The sequence below is a fragment of the Canis aureus genome, chromosome 21, assembly GCF_053574225.1.
Source record: "Canis aureus isolate CA01 chromosome 21, VMU_Caureus_v.1.0, whole genome shotgun sequence".
In the NCBI taxonomy this organism is placed as follows: Eukaryota; Metazoa; Chordata; class Mammalia; order Carnivora; family Canidae; genus Canis; species Canis aureus.
The window spans coordinates 14,922,530-14,941,045 of NC_135631.1; the positions used below are offsets into that span (position 1 = coordinate 14,922,530).

Consider the following 18,516-nt stretch of genomic DNA (forward strand, 5'->3'; position numbering starts at 1 on the left):
TGGTATATCGTTGTCTATCCTTTCACTTTGCTATAGCTATGTATTTACATTTAAAATAATATTTTTAGACAGCAAGCATACAGTAGTGTATTGTTTTCTTAACCAATACGAACAATCTTTGTCTTTTATTTGTTGTGTTTAGACCATTTATAATCAATAGAATTGTTGACATCATTTTCTCAGAGTGGTCTCTTTCCTGTTGATAGTTCATATCACCATATTAAAAAAATCTGGACCTTGCATTTGTTTGATATTTTCTTAGGTCATTTTATTTTGTAGTATTAATCTCTCCTCACTTTATTTGAATGATGTAACCTCCTTTTAATCCTAGAATTCATTTGATGGTTATTTTAAAGCTATTGCTTTGCTAGGGATACTAGGTCACATGTCTAGGATATTCACAAGTTTGAAATTGTTTCAGTCGAAATGCAAGTACTGTTTAAATTGTTCCTCACTTTTGGTATTTCTGATGAGCATACCTGGAACTAAAGGCTTGAATGGTTTCAGGTTTTGCTTTTTGTAACAAAAGCTTTTATAGGTGATGAGTACTTCCTATTACATCACAGCAGAAGGCACATATTGATGCTAAGCTTGAATTGTAGGTTCAGATTCTGTCAGCCTTGCTTCTCCATTGTAAAGTTCTTCATTAACCTTAAACCAAAAATTTCAGTAAGGACTGGATGTATTGCTTACATTCAGTATATCTTTAGGAGTTTTCAAATGGTGTTATTCTAATTCTAATATTTCTTCTTTTATTAACCAGTATTTTTCTTTAAAAAGGAAGATTGCTCATTTTTAAAATCTTTCCCTGAAAGAAAGTGCATACAAGAAAGGTAAGATGCATTCTTAATTCTTTCACTTATTTAGCAGATTTTGGAGTAATTATTTGGTGCCCTAGTAGTTTCTAGCGGTAACTGAAGTCTTTAGTATTTCATCTATTGGATATATTTTAATTCACTGTACTCATTTATACTTTTATTGCACAACAATTCACCTTAGTCTAGTGAGAACCCTTTCAGGTATATCCTCTGTCCTTTTGATCAGGCTTTTCCAGTGTTTAAGAATTTCCTTGCTTTCTGACACTATAAGATGTTCAAGCCTCATCTTTTGCATTGTCGGCAATGTGCTTGGAATTAAAGTTTTTGTCAAGAGCCCTGATTCCCTTTAGTTATGAATGATTTAATAACTGGAACATTTGTTTCCATATTGGCATTTGATTTTCTTGGTTCAAGACCGGTTCAGTGGGTAGAACTGGAAATTATAATAAAATTTGACTTTTCATAATGATATTATTACTCACAGTTTTTTTTAATTTATTTTTTATTGGTGTTCAATTTACTAACATACAGAATAACCCCCAGTGCCCGTCACCCATTCACTCACAGTCTTTATTTACCATATAGGATTTCCAGTTATCCAAATCTTAATTCATGAATCTATTTCAGTATTACTTATTCGTTTCATACTGTATTATACCTATATAATTTTAAAGTAACAATGATAACATTATTACTAAAACATGATTCCTAGTCAATACTGCTTAATTCATTTGTAGTTCTTTTGCCTTTGGAATATATTCCAGTACAGATTTACAGTGAGATAATTGTGTTTTAAATTCACTTCAATTATCCATTTGTGATGTTGTTATGTCACCAATTTTATATAAGTTATACTCAATAGTTAGTCTTCAAATGTTAGGAATTTTTTTTTCTCTTACTGGTCTTTTCCAGCAGTTATTGTGATGTTTACCCTATTTTTTTCCTTAAATCTATTAATGTGATTATTTACATTACAGGATTTTATTTGTATAGGATCATTATTGTAGCATTTCTGCATTTATTTTCATAAATTGAAATGGTCTAAAATGGTATTTTTTGTATAATATTCTAGGATTTGATATCAGTTTATAAAGGAAGCCTCACTAGACCATCCTTTAATAATCCCTACCCTGAGCCATTTCTTATCTCTCTGTCAGACTTACCACTTACTTTCATACTTAATGATGGCACTTTTGACCAACTGACATACTATACATTTCACTTTTAAAATTTTATTTCATTATCTATTCTCCCGTTAGGATGTAATTTCATTGCTGGATCCTTAGCATTTAGATTAGTGCTGGACACAGTAAATAATTGAATGAATGCCTTATGGAGATACTTAGGAATTAGACTCTTAAAAATAATGTATTTTCTTAGTTTAAAAAACACTGGGGTGGTATTTTATTTCAAATTTTTTGAGGACCACTTACACTTAGCATTTATTGTCTATCATGTTTTGGGAATTTTTGTAAGCACATTATGTGTGTTTATTCAGTTGTGCCTTAAATGACACTCTGAGATTCATAGTCTAATTGGACCCATTTTATGGTTGTATAGAGGTTCATGGGGTTAAGTAGCTTCTCCACAGCCACCAACCTGAGAGAGTGTCAATGGCAGAATCGATTCCCGAACTCTAGCCAGCATTGTTAACAACAGTTGTATGGGTGGTCTTTGGTGGAATTCTCCAGTGAAGGTATCATGGGCTGGTGTTTCCTTGGTGGTGAGTTTTTTTTCCACTTTATTGATTTCTCTCAAAGACATCAATCCATTGATTTTTCTTTCTCTGGCATTGGTAGTTTGGGTAAATTTTATTTCGTTAGATAATTGTCCATTTCACCCAGATTCTCAACTTTATTTTGTATAAATGGAATAAATAGTGGTCCAATGATTCATTTTTTTGCTATGCTTGGAGTTATATTTTTCTTTATAATTTTTAAATTTAAAAACATGGTAGGTTTGACATAATTTCATCCCTGTTTATCCCAAAATCTGAATAAGAAGTTTGTAGTGGGTCTAGGATTTTTCAAATTTAGACCACCCAAGTTTCATCTTTCTCTGGTTTCAATTGTTGTTTGCCCCCAAAGAGTCAAATGGCCTCCTGAACACAGTAGAAATAGGACAGGCAGTTGTTTGTACCATGAACTTTGTGTCAGCACTTTTGGTGGACATGTTGGCCAGAGAAGAGACAGGAGGCCTGCAGGCATTCACAATGATCCTCTTTCCTCACCCCTTGTGGAAGCAGACGCATATGTTAAAAGTTGGGAGAATTCATCCTATAATTTTGCTTTTTTTGCTTTAAAGATTATATTTATCTATTTACTTATTTATTTAGAGAGCAGAAGTATGGGGAGAGACAGAGGGAGAGGGAGAGTGAGAGAATCCCAAGCAGACTCCACACTGAGCACAGAGCCTGAGTGAGGCATTGATCCCATGACCTTGAGATCATGACCTGAGCTGAAATCAAGAGTTGGTCATCAGGGGATCCCTGGGTGGCGCAGCGGTTTGGCGCCTGCCTTTGGCCCAGGGCGTGATCCTGGAGACCTGGGATCGAATCCCACATCAGGCTCCCGGTGCATGGAGCCTGCTTCTCCCTCTGCCTATGTCTCTGCCTCTCTCTCTCTCTCTCTGTGACTATCATAAATAAATAAAAATTTAAAAAAATTAAAAAAAAAAGAGTTGGTCATCATACCAGCTGTGCCATCTTGATGCCCTGATTCTGTTTTTGGCTAGCATTCATGCCTTTTCTTCACTTCCTATTCTTGGAGCACAAGAGTCAGAGGTAGCCTTGTACATTATTATCCTCACTTTATATTGTATTACTGTTATGACATAAAGAAGAGGAAAATTCTGATTTTAAAACCACCCTGGAATTAGTATTTTTTAGCACTTCATTATTAAGCATGATATCACTTTTATATTTATGACTTCTACTTATTATATATTAGGAAAAATCCACCTATGTTCATAATATAACAATACATTTTTGGAAAGTATGGTAGAATTAATTATGCTTAAGAGTGTATAAATATGATCTACATTTTTTCATTGACCTATTTTCATGCAATACAGATAAATTTAAAAATATGTAATTATCATTGTACTCATTCAGAACAAGAAGAAGCCCCAGGGTCTAGATTTACCCTTCTGTCTAAAGCATCAAACAAACCAGAGAAATATACGAAAAACTGGTTTTCAAGACTAGACATCAGAAAGAGTTGATAGTGATCACTGGGAAATGGGAAGCAAAGAATTAGATCCTTAAGATTATCCCAGCTTTGCATTCAAAAGTTTCCGCAAAGTGGCACAAACAGAGATATCTAGGAAGATCCTGGCAGACCCCCTGAACTGAAGACATGGACTGAGAGTCCTATAGCAAACCATCCAAGGGGGCTAGAATTCGGAGGGTGGTGACACACACACACACACACACACGCACACACACACACACACACACACACCCAGAGAGAAAAAGAGAGGAAAGGGATAGAGAGAGAAGAGAGAGAAGGAAGGGAGGGGAGGAAGGGAAGGAGAGAGAGAAGAGGTGAGCAAGTAAGGGGAAAGGAGAGGGGAGTGTTGTGTAGAGAGAAAAGAGAAGTAGGGGGAGAGAGAGGGGAAGAGAGAGGGAGGAGGAGGGATGGGAAGAGGGAGAAGGGGTAGGGGGAGAGAGAGGAAAGGAGAGGGAAAGAGAAGCACAGGGAGGGAGAGAGGGGGAGAGCATAGGCGGAGTGTGAGAATATATGAGACAATATGAGAGAGAACTTGTGAGATTGAGTGAGAATATCTGAGACAATGAGAGGAGAGAGAAAGAGAGACAGACACACACACACACACACACTCAGAGACAGAGAATCAGCATGCTAGAGAGCTGCTGTTTGTTCATCAAATTTGGGAACAGTATGTGCATATGAGGAAGCCACCTGAGGCTGGGTGGAGATTTACCTGGATTCATTAGGGAGGAGTGCCAGGTACTTTCTGGGCAAGGCACAGTGCTTTCCCTCCCAGCTGGACCACCTGGGTAGGTTCTGATTCACAGGGCAGGGCACGGGCTGTGTACTTTGGAAGATCTTGCCTCAGTTGTGGGATGTAATTAGTCTCATACTGAGCACTGTTCCAAAACTGACTTATAAAGCATAACAGTAAGAATAAAGAAAAACCCCAAAGGAAAACATCCAAGAGAAACTAATATTGTATTCAGAATTCTGTGTCTCTGCTACTGTGAGAGACTGGTCTGATGATTGTTACTGTGATGCTCCTGTTCATCTGGCATAATCATTATGCTGGGTGCATAAAATGAGTCAGGAAGTATTTTAATTTCCCTCCACCCTGGAATGTGCTTATGTAGGATTGGTACTATGTTAGATTAATTGTGAAATAGTATCATTGTTAAAGTAATGTGGGAGTAGAATTTTGTTTAGAAACAGAAAGGATTATAAAGAATTCATTTACCTAAAATTATTAGATTATTCGATGTTTTAATTATTTTTCTGCATCTCTTTAGAAAATTGGATCTTTCAGAGAGAGAGAGATATCCTCTTTTTAAATGGGCAAGTATACCGTCATCAATTCATTTACTATATTCTTTTATTATCTTCTTTAGGTCAATAGATAGCATTGATGACCCTCTTTTCATTTTTAATTCTATCATTCTTTCTCTTATTTTTTTTGCAAGGAACATTAATTTTATGAATCTTTCAAAGAACCAATTTGTGGATTTATGTATTTTCTCTATTTTCCATTAAGTTCTATTTCAATGACTTCTGTCTTTTATTTACTACTTTTCTTCTATATTCTCTGGGTTTATTTTGCATTTATATTTTTAGCTTCTAGAATGGAATGTTAATTTGCTTACTATAATCTTTTGTGTCCTAATACTTGCAGTTAAAGCTAGAAATTTCATTCTAAACATGCCTTTAAGTAATTGGGAAATGCTGTTATATTTTTGTTGAATTCCATTGCATATGTTCTGTATGATTTACACACTTTGAAATGCATTGTCACTTGTTTTCTGGCCCAGTTCAGGGTCTATTTTGGCGAATGTTCTCTGAACACTCTGAAATAAGTGGAATCCTCCCACAGAGTTTTCTCCCTTCCCGCTCTCATACTAACACAGGTTCTATCAACTTGCCTATGTGCCTCTATGTGACAAACTCAAGACTCTTCCCTTTAGGGAACAGCTTATTTTACCTACATTTGAGACAAGGTTTAAATGGCTTGTTCTGAAATTTGTTTCATGATCTTCTGGAAGTCAGTTCAGATGTCTGTGGGCAGACATCACTTAAACCTCACTGAAACAGCTTTGGATATTTTGAAATTCATGCTTTAAAGAAGATAGTTTTTTTTTTTTTTTTTTTTTTTTTTTTTTTTTTTACATATTTTATTCCTATCCACATTGGACGTTTCTCTTTTGGTGATTCAATCTTATGTTGTCCTTTGGGGATTCCATGTCCTTGCCTAACCCCTCAACCCCCCAGAGGACATGTTTCTGCAAGTCCTGTTGTACAAAGTGATTATCCTGGTGGCATCTCTGGAGATGTAGGTCTACCATCAAAATTATGATGAAGGTCCCAATGAATTTAATTAGGGAAGAATCACTCTTGGAAATGCACCTGTTGAATGACTCAACAAATATATGTTGTATCTCACATGCAGACAAAGTGTTTACAGACCTTTGTCTTGACTTCAGAGAGTATTTGGATCAATGTTCACATGATGGGCTTTTTCAGGAATTGAAAGGATGGACTCAGAAAATGGTGAAATCTGTATGTGAAATTATTCTCCATCATTCAGGGCATCCAAAGTTTAATTATGCTTAGTGAATACAGACCAGAATAATTGACTGAGAATTGACTGTTGTGAACTCTATTTCACTATTTGACTTATACTGACTTTAAAAACAAACCATACAATCTTTATTTATTCAAACATCCATAATTTTCTCTCCCACAAGGTTGACTTTTTTAAAAATCAAAATGCTGGTTCAACATTTGTTATTAGAACAAATTCTGCCAACATGAAGATTTTGAATCTCTTTAAGATTTAGATTTGTTTAAGTTAAGGACCTTTGCATTCATTTTGAAAAATGAATTTGAAAAGCCTGAATAATTTAAAAGGAAATTTTTTTCAAAGACTGAAACAAGTGAGACTTTCTGTAAGCATGGAAAGAATTGTTCACATGAAAACGATTCAAGATTTTGTGATGGTGCCTGTGTTTTCTTGCTATGTGTGCATGCAGAGAGATGGCATCAGTGTACAAAAGAGAAAGGAGAAGGGACTACAACCCAGAGCTTGTATTGAATGCTTGTCTCAGTATTCAGGTACTCCAGGAAGTGAAATTAGATGTAAGATTTCAAAGTAGGCTCTACATTTTACCTTTTGGTGGTGTGGGAATTCACAGTCTTTTAAAAGTTCTGCTGTGTGGTTCTGAGAATCAGCCATGTTCGGGATTCTTTATGGTAACCAGAATACATGGGCATTGCTCAGTTCTGTAGTATTCTTTTTGGCTATTTTCATATACAAAGACCCAGAATAAATTTACTTTCTCTAATGTCAAGTTTTTAGAAACTAGTTTTCTGGTTTAGGGATATTTTAATGGGCAGATACTTCTATCCCTAATGGTGGTTTCAATTGGTATGTTTTCTGAGCATTGTTTGCGATCTGTGAAAGTTTTAAGGATGGCATATCGTCCACATAACTTGAATGAGTGATTTTGAAGAATCCAAATTCACACTTTCATAATGAGGCTGTTACTTCATTTCCTATGTTTCTGTCCACAGGTGAGTTTCAGCATCATAGCATATGTGTGGTGGCCATCCTTTAGTTGCTTGTTTGTATGATTCACTCATGTTGTCATTGGTTTGGTTGTCTTTTATTTAATTGCTTAGATATCTGTGTCTATCTTGATATTAACTCTGTGTATGTCCTCTAAAATGTAAATGTTTTCTTCCATCTAATTTATTGATGATATGGTTTCTTTTTTGGCTCCTTAAGATATTCCAGTATTGTAAAATATATGAATTTCATTTATTAGATAAGAGAATTCTGTAAGTTGGAATGTCATCTCTTTTATTACCTGGGAAGTAAATATAAGTCTTGCTTTAATTTTTCATTAAAACAATGCATTTAAAATTTTTTATAAGAATAATTTGCTTTATGTACAATTTTACTAGCTTCCAGGTGGAAAGCTGGTTGTGGCACCCCATTTGTTCGTTAATGTGTCCTTTTCTCAGGATGTCTTTAATAACTTTTCTCTCCCTTAACCTGCAAGATTGGTGAGGGTAGGGAACATGTTTTAATCAAGTCTTGTATTGTAATTTCTCAAAGTCCCGGGACATAAGAAATGATAATGCCTATGTGTTGAATGAATAAACAGATTGTGTTAAGATTTCAGGAAGTTAGCAGGAATAGTTATATTTATAGCTAATTTTGTCTGAACTCTGAAATAAGGACATGCAAAAGAACATATGGAACACAGGAACAATGTGACTGAGTTTGTCCTCTTGGGGCTCACCCAGAGCATCCAAGGTCAGAAAATATTATTTGTTGTGTTCTTGCTCATCTACATCGTGACAATGGTGGGCAACCTACTCATTGTGGTAACTGTGGTGGTCAGCCCAAGCCTGGATGCCCCTATGTACTTCTTTCTTGGTTACTTATCATTTATGGATGCTGTGTATTCTACTACAGTTACTCCAAATATGATCATAGACTTACTCTATGAGAAGAAAACCATTTCCTTCCAAGCTTGCATGTCCCAGCTCTTTATAGGGCACTTATTTGGTGGTGCTGAGATTTTACTCCTGGTGGTCATGGCCTATGACCGGTACGTGGCCATCTGCAAACCCTTGCATTATTTGACGATCATGAATCAACGAGTGTGTGTTCTGTTGCTGTTGTTGGCTTGGTTTGGAGGGTTTTTGCATGCTGTGGTTAAACTTTTCTCCATTTACAACCTTCCTTTCTGTGGCCCCAATGTCATCGACCACTTCATCTGTGACATGTACCCATTACTAAAACTTGCCTGCACTGACACTTATGTTATTGGCCTCACTGTGGTTGCCAATGATGGGACTATCTGTGTCGTTATCTTTTTGGTCCTACTCATCTCCTACGGAGTCATTCTGTACACCCTGAAGGCTCTTAGTCAGGAAGGGAGGCGCAAAGCCTTATCCACCTGTGGGTCCCATATTACAGTGGTGGTCCTCTTCTTTGTCCCCTGCATTTTTATGTATGTGAGACCTCCTTCTACCTTACCCATTGATAAATTCTTGACTGTGTTTTACACAGTTATCACCCCTATGTTAAACCCCCTAATCTATACTCTGAGAAATGGAGAGATGAAAAATGCCATGAAAAAGTTGTGGACCAGAAGAAGAAAATGAAGCAGAAGAGAAATGTGTTGCCTTTTTTCAATGAAGAATTACTCCTTACAGGAAAGGATTATTTTATTTGTAGTAGATTTCTCCTCAGGTTTAATAAACTTGTACATGATGGAAAGCATGTAAGATGTAAGTAATTCCAATTATCAAAATAGACTTATATGATTTTCATAAATTCTTAGGAAAATAGATGTTTAGCTTTTGGGTATGAAATGTCTACTTTGAAATTATAAACTTAGTTTCTACATGAAGAGTTGTGCTATAGGTAATCCTGTACTTCTGTGACATGTACCCATTACTAAAACTTGCCTGCACTGAAACTTATGTTATTGGCCTCACCGTGGACAATTTTCACATGGAAAATGGAAGGAGTGGACTATTTTCACACATTTCCTCTTACATAATGTTTTTTCAAAGTTAATTGTTTTAATTATATATTTCAGAGAAATAATTTTAAAAATTTCACACAAACACTTGGTTCACTCCTTCCATACAAGACAGTCCATACTAATATTTGAAGTACATATCTTGGGATCCCTGGGTGGCGCAGCGGTTTGGCGCCTGCCTTTGGCCCAGGGCGCGATCCTGGAGACCCGGGATCGAATCCCACGTCGGGCTCCCGGTGCATGGAGCCTGCTTCTCCCTCTGCCTGTGTCTCTGCCTCTCTCTCTCTCTCTGTGACTATCATAAATAAATAAAAATAAAAAAAAATAGAATTATGAAGTACATATCTTTATTTTGTATCTGCAAGATATTTAAGTTTATAATTTTGTTCATATTGCTTAGCACATGATGTTGAAGAGGAATGCTGCTTCTAAGTTATATTGTTAATCATAAGGAAACTAAGTGTAGAAAAATCTGAATAAAAGATGTAGGTATAAATAAGTAAAATTTACTTATTTTTTCTGAGTGGGGAATCCTATTTTCTCATCAAGTGAAACGGCTTTATTAGGTATTATATTTTTATTGAGATGATCTGTTAATCTCCCTTGATAATTTAGGATATCTGATAATTTCTCTAACATTTTCCAGTATCCTTATCTCTTCTTTTGCTTAAAGGGTTTCATGCCTCCTTTAGGGGCCTAGGCCCTTCCTTTCACCTATAGAGTTATTTTAATACACAATTTATGAACTTTACATATACAATACAAAACTGGAAACCAGATATTTTGGAAGCTATCATTGGTAAGAAACATGCTGATAATATGGCATGCCTTTCTTACCTCTGGTGTTAACAGAATGCAGGTTATTAGGTAATAAAGAGGTAATAACATATATTGATTTATTTAACTGATACTTCTTTCATAAACCTCTCTGAATGTGGCTTGAAAGAAAATCTCTAATATGAAATCTAATCTAATATGAATAGAAATAGAAATCTAAATAGAAGTAGAAATCTAATATGAAATAATAGAAGAAAATCTTCTATATAATAGAAGTCCCTAATATGGTATGAAGCAGGCAGCCAAAGAAATTCATGGTTCTGCCTTCTTTATTTAGCCTGAAATCATGGGGTGCCCAGGGTATGGGGAATGGAGCCTTTTCACTGGTAGTCACAGTGTATGAGAAATTTTATATTCTGATTTTATCAAAAGAGATATTTATTTATTTATTTATTTATTTATTTATTTATGTGTGAGAGAGAGAGAGAGAGAGATAGCACAAACAGGCAGAGAAAGAGGGAGAAGCAGAGAGCCAGATGTGGGACTTGATCCTAGGACCTTGAGATCATGACCTGAGCTGAAGGCAGACATTTTACCGACTGAGCCACCCAGGCATCTCATATCCTGATTTTTATCCTGGTTATTATTACCTGGAGATTTCTTTTGTCATCTCAAAGTCTTCTCAAACACAACACTATTCATTAAATAATAGTAAACATTTTATTTTACCTGAAGTTATATAATTAAGTCATCAGATGTTGCTATAGATTTTTTTTGTTCTCAAAATTCATGAGTTAACTTCCATATGACATGGTGGTATTTGGAGGTGGGGTGTTTGGGATATAATTAGGTGATGAGGTCCTATGAATGGGACTAGTGCTTCTTTAAAAAGGGAACCTACAGAATTCACTTGCCTTTTCTGCCATGTGAGGACACAGTGAAAGGACAGTTATCTGTTAACAAAGAAGTATGCTTTCACCAGAGGTGGAATCTGCCAGTGTTGTGATCTTGGACTTCACAGACCCTAGAACTGTGAGAAATAAATGTTGTTGAAGCCACTCAGTCTATGTTATTCTGTTATAGCAGCCCAAATGGATTTAGACATTTAGTAAATTTCCAAATTTATACAGTTTTCAAGCTCTGAGATAAAAATCCTGGTTAATCCTGTTCATTGGTCTGTAAGTTCCCTTACATTAGGGGATGTTATCTTTTAATATTCATTTACTTATTGACTTCTTCTATCACAGCATTCTTGGAAAATTTTATTTACTTTCAGTGAATTTATAAATTTTAACATCTTTTTAAAAAATAAAAATAACTCTCAAAAAGTTCTCTTTTTAAAACAATCTAGGATTTACTTTGGTTTGTAATGAAAACATATATAAACCTGTTTTCCTCAAACAGGAAAACTGACCTGCCAAGGTTATTATTAATTTTGGTAATAATTTAAAATTTTTCTACTTAATATGTTACATTTTATGCAACTAGTATGTTTGATTTGAGGCCCATTTCCCCTCCCCTTCTCTTGGTGTCTCCTCTTACTTCTTTTCCTTTGGTGTATTTCCCTACTACTAACATTCTATGTCAGTTATCAAGGATTTTAGTGTGCATTATGCCTCATAGGGATAATCTCCCTTAATCATTCAGCCTTTTCAAGTTTCTTGTGATTTCTAAATATTTATTTTTCCTGATAAGCTTTGGGACTATTTTGTGAAGTTTGAAATCTTCCCATAAAATTATATTTAAAACTTTATAACTTGCCACATTGATTTTTAGGAAAATGGCATGTTTTCATATCTTGTTTTCTTGTCCAGAATGAGACATGTATTGTGAGTGCTTGATCAATGTCTCAGTAAAAATTTTTAATTATCTCCATAGAATGAACATAAATCTTGCCTTTTGGCTTTGTTAATTAAAAATGAGCTTGGCTTATTTATATTTGATTCACATTTTCAATTAGCTGATCAGAAAGGGCTCAGTATCTTTTGCTAGCATGATTCTTAAAGGCATGGACGTATGTATGTATGCGAATGTACATAGGCCTGCATTTGACAATACACAAATATATATTCAACCACAGAGATCTATATCTGACCTCATGTAGCTCTGTATTACCACATATAGGTACATATTCAATGATCTGTAGGTCTGTATCCAACTTCACATAAGTGTCTATATGGGAAGACACAGAGGTCTGTATCTGACAACACATGGGTGAGTATCTGACTACCCATATGAATGCATATGTGTATGTATGTGTACTTGATATGATCACACACAGGCCTGTATCTGTCTAGACACAGGGCTATATGTTGCCATACCCAGGTCTGTATCTGCCTGCATGTGAATTTTGGGAGGACTTGACTGAACAATTCTTCTGTCCCATGTGGCATAGACTGAGGTCCCTCTCTGGTATTCAGCTAATTGCTGGGCTATTAGAAAGTGTGTAAGATGACTTTAGTCATATGAATGGTGCCTTGTCAGGGGAGACTAGAATGACTAGTCTCTTCTGGCTCCTTCTCCTTCTCCAAATGAGTTTGTCAGACTTGCAAAATGGCAGTTCAGGACTTCCAGAGGGAAGACACAAAACAATTATGCCAGTTAAAATGTCATCCCATCCTGATATGAACTTGAAATTCAGGATCTCAAGTTAAAATTCAGACTGCAATTGTACCAAAAGACTTGACTGAACAATTCTTCTGTCCTATGTGGCAGTAAGGACATGAAGTCCTTCTCTGGTATTCAGCTAATTGCTGGGCTTTCAGGGAGTGTTTAAGATGACTTTCCTTGTGTGAGCTGTGCCTTGGCAGGGATATCTAAAAGACTGGGATCTTTAGGCTCTTTCTTCTTCTCCATGTAGCCTGTCTCCCCATTGAGTTTATCAGACTTGTAAAATGGTAGTTCAGGACTTTCAGAGGGAGGACAGAGAAGGGATTGGGTCAGTTAAGATCTCTGACATGAGCTTGAAGTTCAGGTTCTTAAGTTCTAAATCCAGATTACTTCTGAACTAAATGAAAAACATACCTACAGAATGGGAGAAAATATTTGCAAGTCATATACCTCATAAAGGTTATTATCCAACATGTACGAGGAACTTATGCAACTAAATAGCACAAAATAAAACAAAAAAATGGCCAAAAAATTGGCAAAGCACCTGAAAAGAAATTTTCCAAAGAAGACATAAAAATGGCCAATAGGAACATGGAAGGATGTTCAACATTACTAAGTCATCAGGGATATGCAAATCAAAGCCACAGTGAAATATCACCTCATACCTGTTAGGATGGTAGGGTTATAAAAAAATTAATAGATAACGTGCTGGAGAGGATGTAGATAAAAGGGACCGATAAAAGGGACCCCTAGTTCATTGTTGTTGGGTGTATAAATTTCTTTAGCCACTATGGAAAGCAGTATGGAGATTCCTCAATAAAGTAAAATAAAAGTACCATATGATCCATAAATGCCACTTCTGTGGGTATATCCCAAAATATGAAATCGGAATCTAGAGGAGATATCTGCACTCCCATGTTTATGGCAGTATTATTCACAATAGCCGATACATGAAAACAACCTAAGCATCCATCAGTGGATGAACAGAAAAAGAAAGTGGAATATGTATACACAAGAGAATATTATTCAACTATTAAAAAAAAGATGATCCTGCCAATTGCAACACCATGAGAGACTTTGAGGGCATATGCTAAGTGAAATAAGTCAGGCAGAGAAAAACCAATAATCTATGATCTCATGTGTGGAATTAAAAACTTAACTTACAGAAGTCAAGACAATGTGGTTGCCAGGGCCTAGAGGGTTGGGGAGGTGGAGAGATGTTAGTCAAAAGGTACAGATTCTAGTTATAAGATGAATAAGTTTTGGGGAGTTAATATACAGCACAGTACAGTAGTTAACAATAATGTATTACATAGAAATAATTGCTGAGAGAGTGAATCTTAAATGTTCTTACTCCACGTAAAAATTCTAATTGTGAGGTGATATATGTGTTAACTAACCTTATTGTGGGAATAATTTAGCCATATATGGATGTATCAGATCACCATGTTGCACACCTTAAACTTAATACAACGTTACATATCTATTGTATATTATTAACTCAGGGAAAACAAATAAACAAATAAATAGAATTATATGTTATGAAATGAGAAAAGAAATTCTGTATACTAGAAACATGCTGTTTCTTCTATATGCCCTATATACAATTAGGAGGTGTACAACATAACCAAGTAGATACTCCTATCCACAAGGAGGACCATGGTGTTTTCTTTTGTGCAAATCTCTTAAAAATTTTGTGAGCTTTTTCTACATTTTCATTGAGGTTTATACAAGGGCCACACCCACAAATATTTTGAGACAGGTTCCTCTCAGGTTGGGCTGGAAGTTGTTGTGCAGTGGGATAACACCCTTAAGTCTTAGACATATTTTTTTTTCTAGTTAAGAGACTTTATGAGACACACCTTAAATTTCCCTGGAGTCTTCTACTACTTTGAGATGATATTTATTTTGGTGTCATTTCTTTCTTTGAGAGCTTTTTGCTCTTTGGAGAGTGTGGGATGAGAACCAGTTTTATAATTAAACCCAGCAGGTCTTGGCTCCCTTCATGTTTCTCCAGAATTCTGCTTGAGAACTTGTTACTCTTTTAACTCATTTCTCTTTATCCATCTTTTAACATATCATGCCCTGCTGAGGACACAGCTGGCATTTCAGTACTCTATTTGGAAATCTCAGTTGAATACATTCAGGGTGGGATAGCTTCCATTTTCCACACTCCTATAGGTGAGAGATAGCCAAACTTTTCATGGGCTTGGTAACATGAATCACTTTTTCTTCAGCCTCCAAGGACAATTTCTCCTGTCTTTTAAAGTTTTAATTACAGATTCCTTGACACCCTACCAGCTCCCATCCTCTTACAAAAATGTAAAGCCAACACCACATGCTTTACATTTTTTGTTATGGGAACACCACACTTTCAGGTTCCACTTTTTGGCCTGGTTACCTTTTTCTACATGGCATATGACTCCAAAATTTTGTGACTTAAAACAGCAGCTATTTTAATTTACCTCAAAATTTTGTCAATTAGCGATTCAGGCAGAGGTTGGCTGGGTATTTTTTCCTGCTTCATGTGGCGAGAACTGAAGTCACTCTGTGGTATTCAACTGGTAACTGAGGGACTGCAGGATCCAGGGCAGCTCCATTCATGTTCAAAGTATCTTGGAAATGGTGACTGAAAGGAACCCAAGGGGTCCCTGTCCCTCTCCCACTAGATGGAGGACCACAAGCAGGATAGTCAGACTTTTTACATTATGCTCATGGATCTCAGTTGTAGAAAGTGGAAGGAATCAGGATGATTACAGGTTATCTCCAAAACCAGCACAGTATCACTTTTACCATCTTCTATTGCTCAAAACAGGCATATAGCATGCCCAGGTTTGAGGTGGTGGAGAACTAGGTGATGACATTTAGTGGGAAGTGAACACTTGATGGCAAAGTTATATTGCAGAGCAGCATGTGGGATGGAAGATATTGTATCTCTTTTTGGGAAATATAACTGTCCACATCTCTTAAAGGGTATGCTGAGAGTTTCGTGTATATTGAATTGAATCTGTAGATCATTTTGGAGTGCATAGCATATTAACAATATTTTATTTTCTGGTTCTGGAGCACAAGGTATCACTTTATTGGGGTGATTAAAAATTGTGTTTTGTTAATATTTATAATTTTTATTTTATTTCATTTTTTTAGAAAGTATCTCTACTTTTTAAAAAATATTTTATTTAATTATTCTGACAGATACACAGAGAGAGGCAGAGACATAGACAGAGGGAGAAGCAGGCTCCTTGCAAGCTTGATGCAGGACTTGATTCCCAGATCCCAGGATCATGCCCTGAGTCAAAGGCAGATAGATGTTCAACCGCTAATTCACCCAGGCATCGCAATATTTGTAATTTTTAGTGGAGGAATGTTGTGTTTCCCGAAGTGTTTTTGTTTTTCAGATACTAATGTAAAGGGTGATTAACATTTTGTAATTTTTCAATTGTTATGGATATGTAGAAATGTAATTGAATATTTTATTTGGAACTTGTGTCCTAAAAACTCACTAAATTCACTTATTATTTCTAGTAACCTGTGGGATTCCTTAGAGTTTTCTATGATACAATCATGTTGTTTACAAAAAAGAGGCAGTTCATTTCTCAGAAAGATATGAGTATTTAACTTTTCTATATATCTTTGAGTCTTTTTCAGACAGTTGTGTTTTTTCCTTTATTTTGCCCACTTTAAGGTAACAAATTTATTGCAATGATGTTTTTCTTAAGAACCATTTATTGTAAAAAAAAAAAAAGAACCATTTATTGTCCTTTTAAAATCTGAAGCATATCTGTGATTTTATCTGCTTTTAAATTTCTGATATTGGTAATTTTCTCTTGATTACTTTTGCTAGAAATTTATCAGTTGTAGTATAAAAGTGCCAACTTCTGGTCCTTTTAGTTTATTTTATGTTTTCTATTATATTGATTTTTGATCTTTCCTTCATTACCTCCTCTTTTTTTCTTTACTTTGTCTTTAATTTAGTCCTCTTTTTGTAACTTCTTAAGTTAAAAGCTTAGCTGCCTTTAAAGCTTTATTTTTAACATAAATATGTATTTTAATGGCTCTTTATGTATGATCCTTATCATCTAGAAGACACAATTTACAGCTAAACATATGTAAAGATCAAGTTGCTCAATGGAGCCCATCATAAGCTATTGGAAAATGAGTGAGTTGAAGCCCTTAGAGACTTGATATAGAAGCAGGCTTTTGTTGGAAAATAATTTGTTTCTTGTAGAAACAGTTACTCAGTTGACACTGGACTGAAATTAAGGGATTGAATTAATGCACTGAAAATCATTATGATGTCAGTTGACATAGATTCAGGCCTTGGTCAACGGCATCCATTCCAACACAGAATTAAATAACTGTGACTCGTTCTCTTTTTATGAATTGCAACTTTGACCTCTGTAATTTCCCTCATCCTAAGGCCTTCTCCCTCTGAGCCCCAGGGCCTCTTGATTAGAGATGCTAACAGGTAGAGATAGGACCTCCTTTGTTGCAGACATGATTGCATAAGTAAATCTGAGACTGGTTCTCCTTTCACTTTGGTATAGATAAGACTTGCCTTACTTAAATGTTCTCCTAAATGAAATTCACAATTTATTATTTTTTTGATATATATATTTTTTCTGTTCAAATTAGAGGCTTTTCACACGTTTGACTGTCTGCTAGTCTTTCTTGGCAAGAACCTAGTTTTTTTCCTCTAAGGATTTTTCTGAGAAGAAAACTGTCCAGAAGGGGTAACTTTATTTGAATTTATTCCAAATATTCTCATAAACTAATGTGTAATGTCCTTACATTCTCTTTCATTGAATACAGTAATGATGTGGAAAGCCATAGGCTGTGTCTGCATATATAAATGGAAAGATTATTTTCCTGATAACAATGGCCCAAGAGATTTCTGAGGATTCAAATATCTGCCCAGGCTGGAGTTTCTCTTCATCACCTAGATGTTTCTCTGGTGTGCTTTCCTGTTCATATATATCCCTTATAAGTATGTGGAAGGCCCTAGTTCTTTGGTATGAAACTGGGGAAAGGTAGAAAAATGCTTTCCATTATGGAAGCAGCCTTAGAGATACATTATGAATAACTGAATAGATAAAGAGTTTAGTCATTGGTCTTCCAGGAAGCAAATTTCACAATTTGTTTTGTTAGGCACAGAGACATGTTAATGTTCAGATATATGAATAAAATACTTTTTGGTTGCCTCACCATAACTGCCTAATAAGAGATTCATTCAAGTAACTAATTTAAGGTTATTTTTTAAAATTTGAGTGTTTTTATATTGGTAAATAAGGGCTTGATCAAGCTAATTTCTACTAGTAAGGCCAATTTTTGCATAGTTTTCCCAACATTAGCAGCTTTGTCTTTCTCTGAAGACATTTTCCCAGTGAGTGAGAATGTTCAACTATCTTTGTACAGTTAATATTTGTGTTGTTTTAAGTGTCTTTGTATTTTAGGCATCCACATGGATAGTTCTACACTCATCTGAAAGACTGAGATGATGGGGAGCCTGCATGGAAATGTGGAAAGTGTGACCATTTGGAACTATTT

General features: G+C 35.5%; 1 protein-coding gene across 1 annotated transcript; it reads left to right on the top strand.

Moving 5' to 3' along the window:
* Nucleotides 1–8,275: 8,275 nt before the first annotated feature.
* LOC144293253 (olfactory receptor 4A15-like) lies at nucleotides 8,276–9,199 on the top strand. Its single transcript, XM_077864342.1, has one exon. The coding sequence runs from the start codon at nucleotides 8,282–8,284 to the stop codon at nucleotides 9,197–9,199; it is 918 nt and encodes a 305-aa protein (XP_077720468.1). The 5' UTR covers nucleotides 8,276–8,281.
* Nucleotides 9,200–18,516: the final 9,317 nt, after the last annotated feature.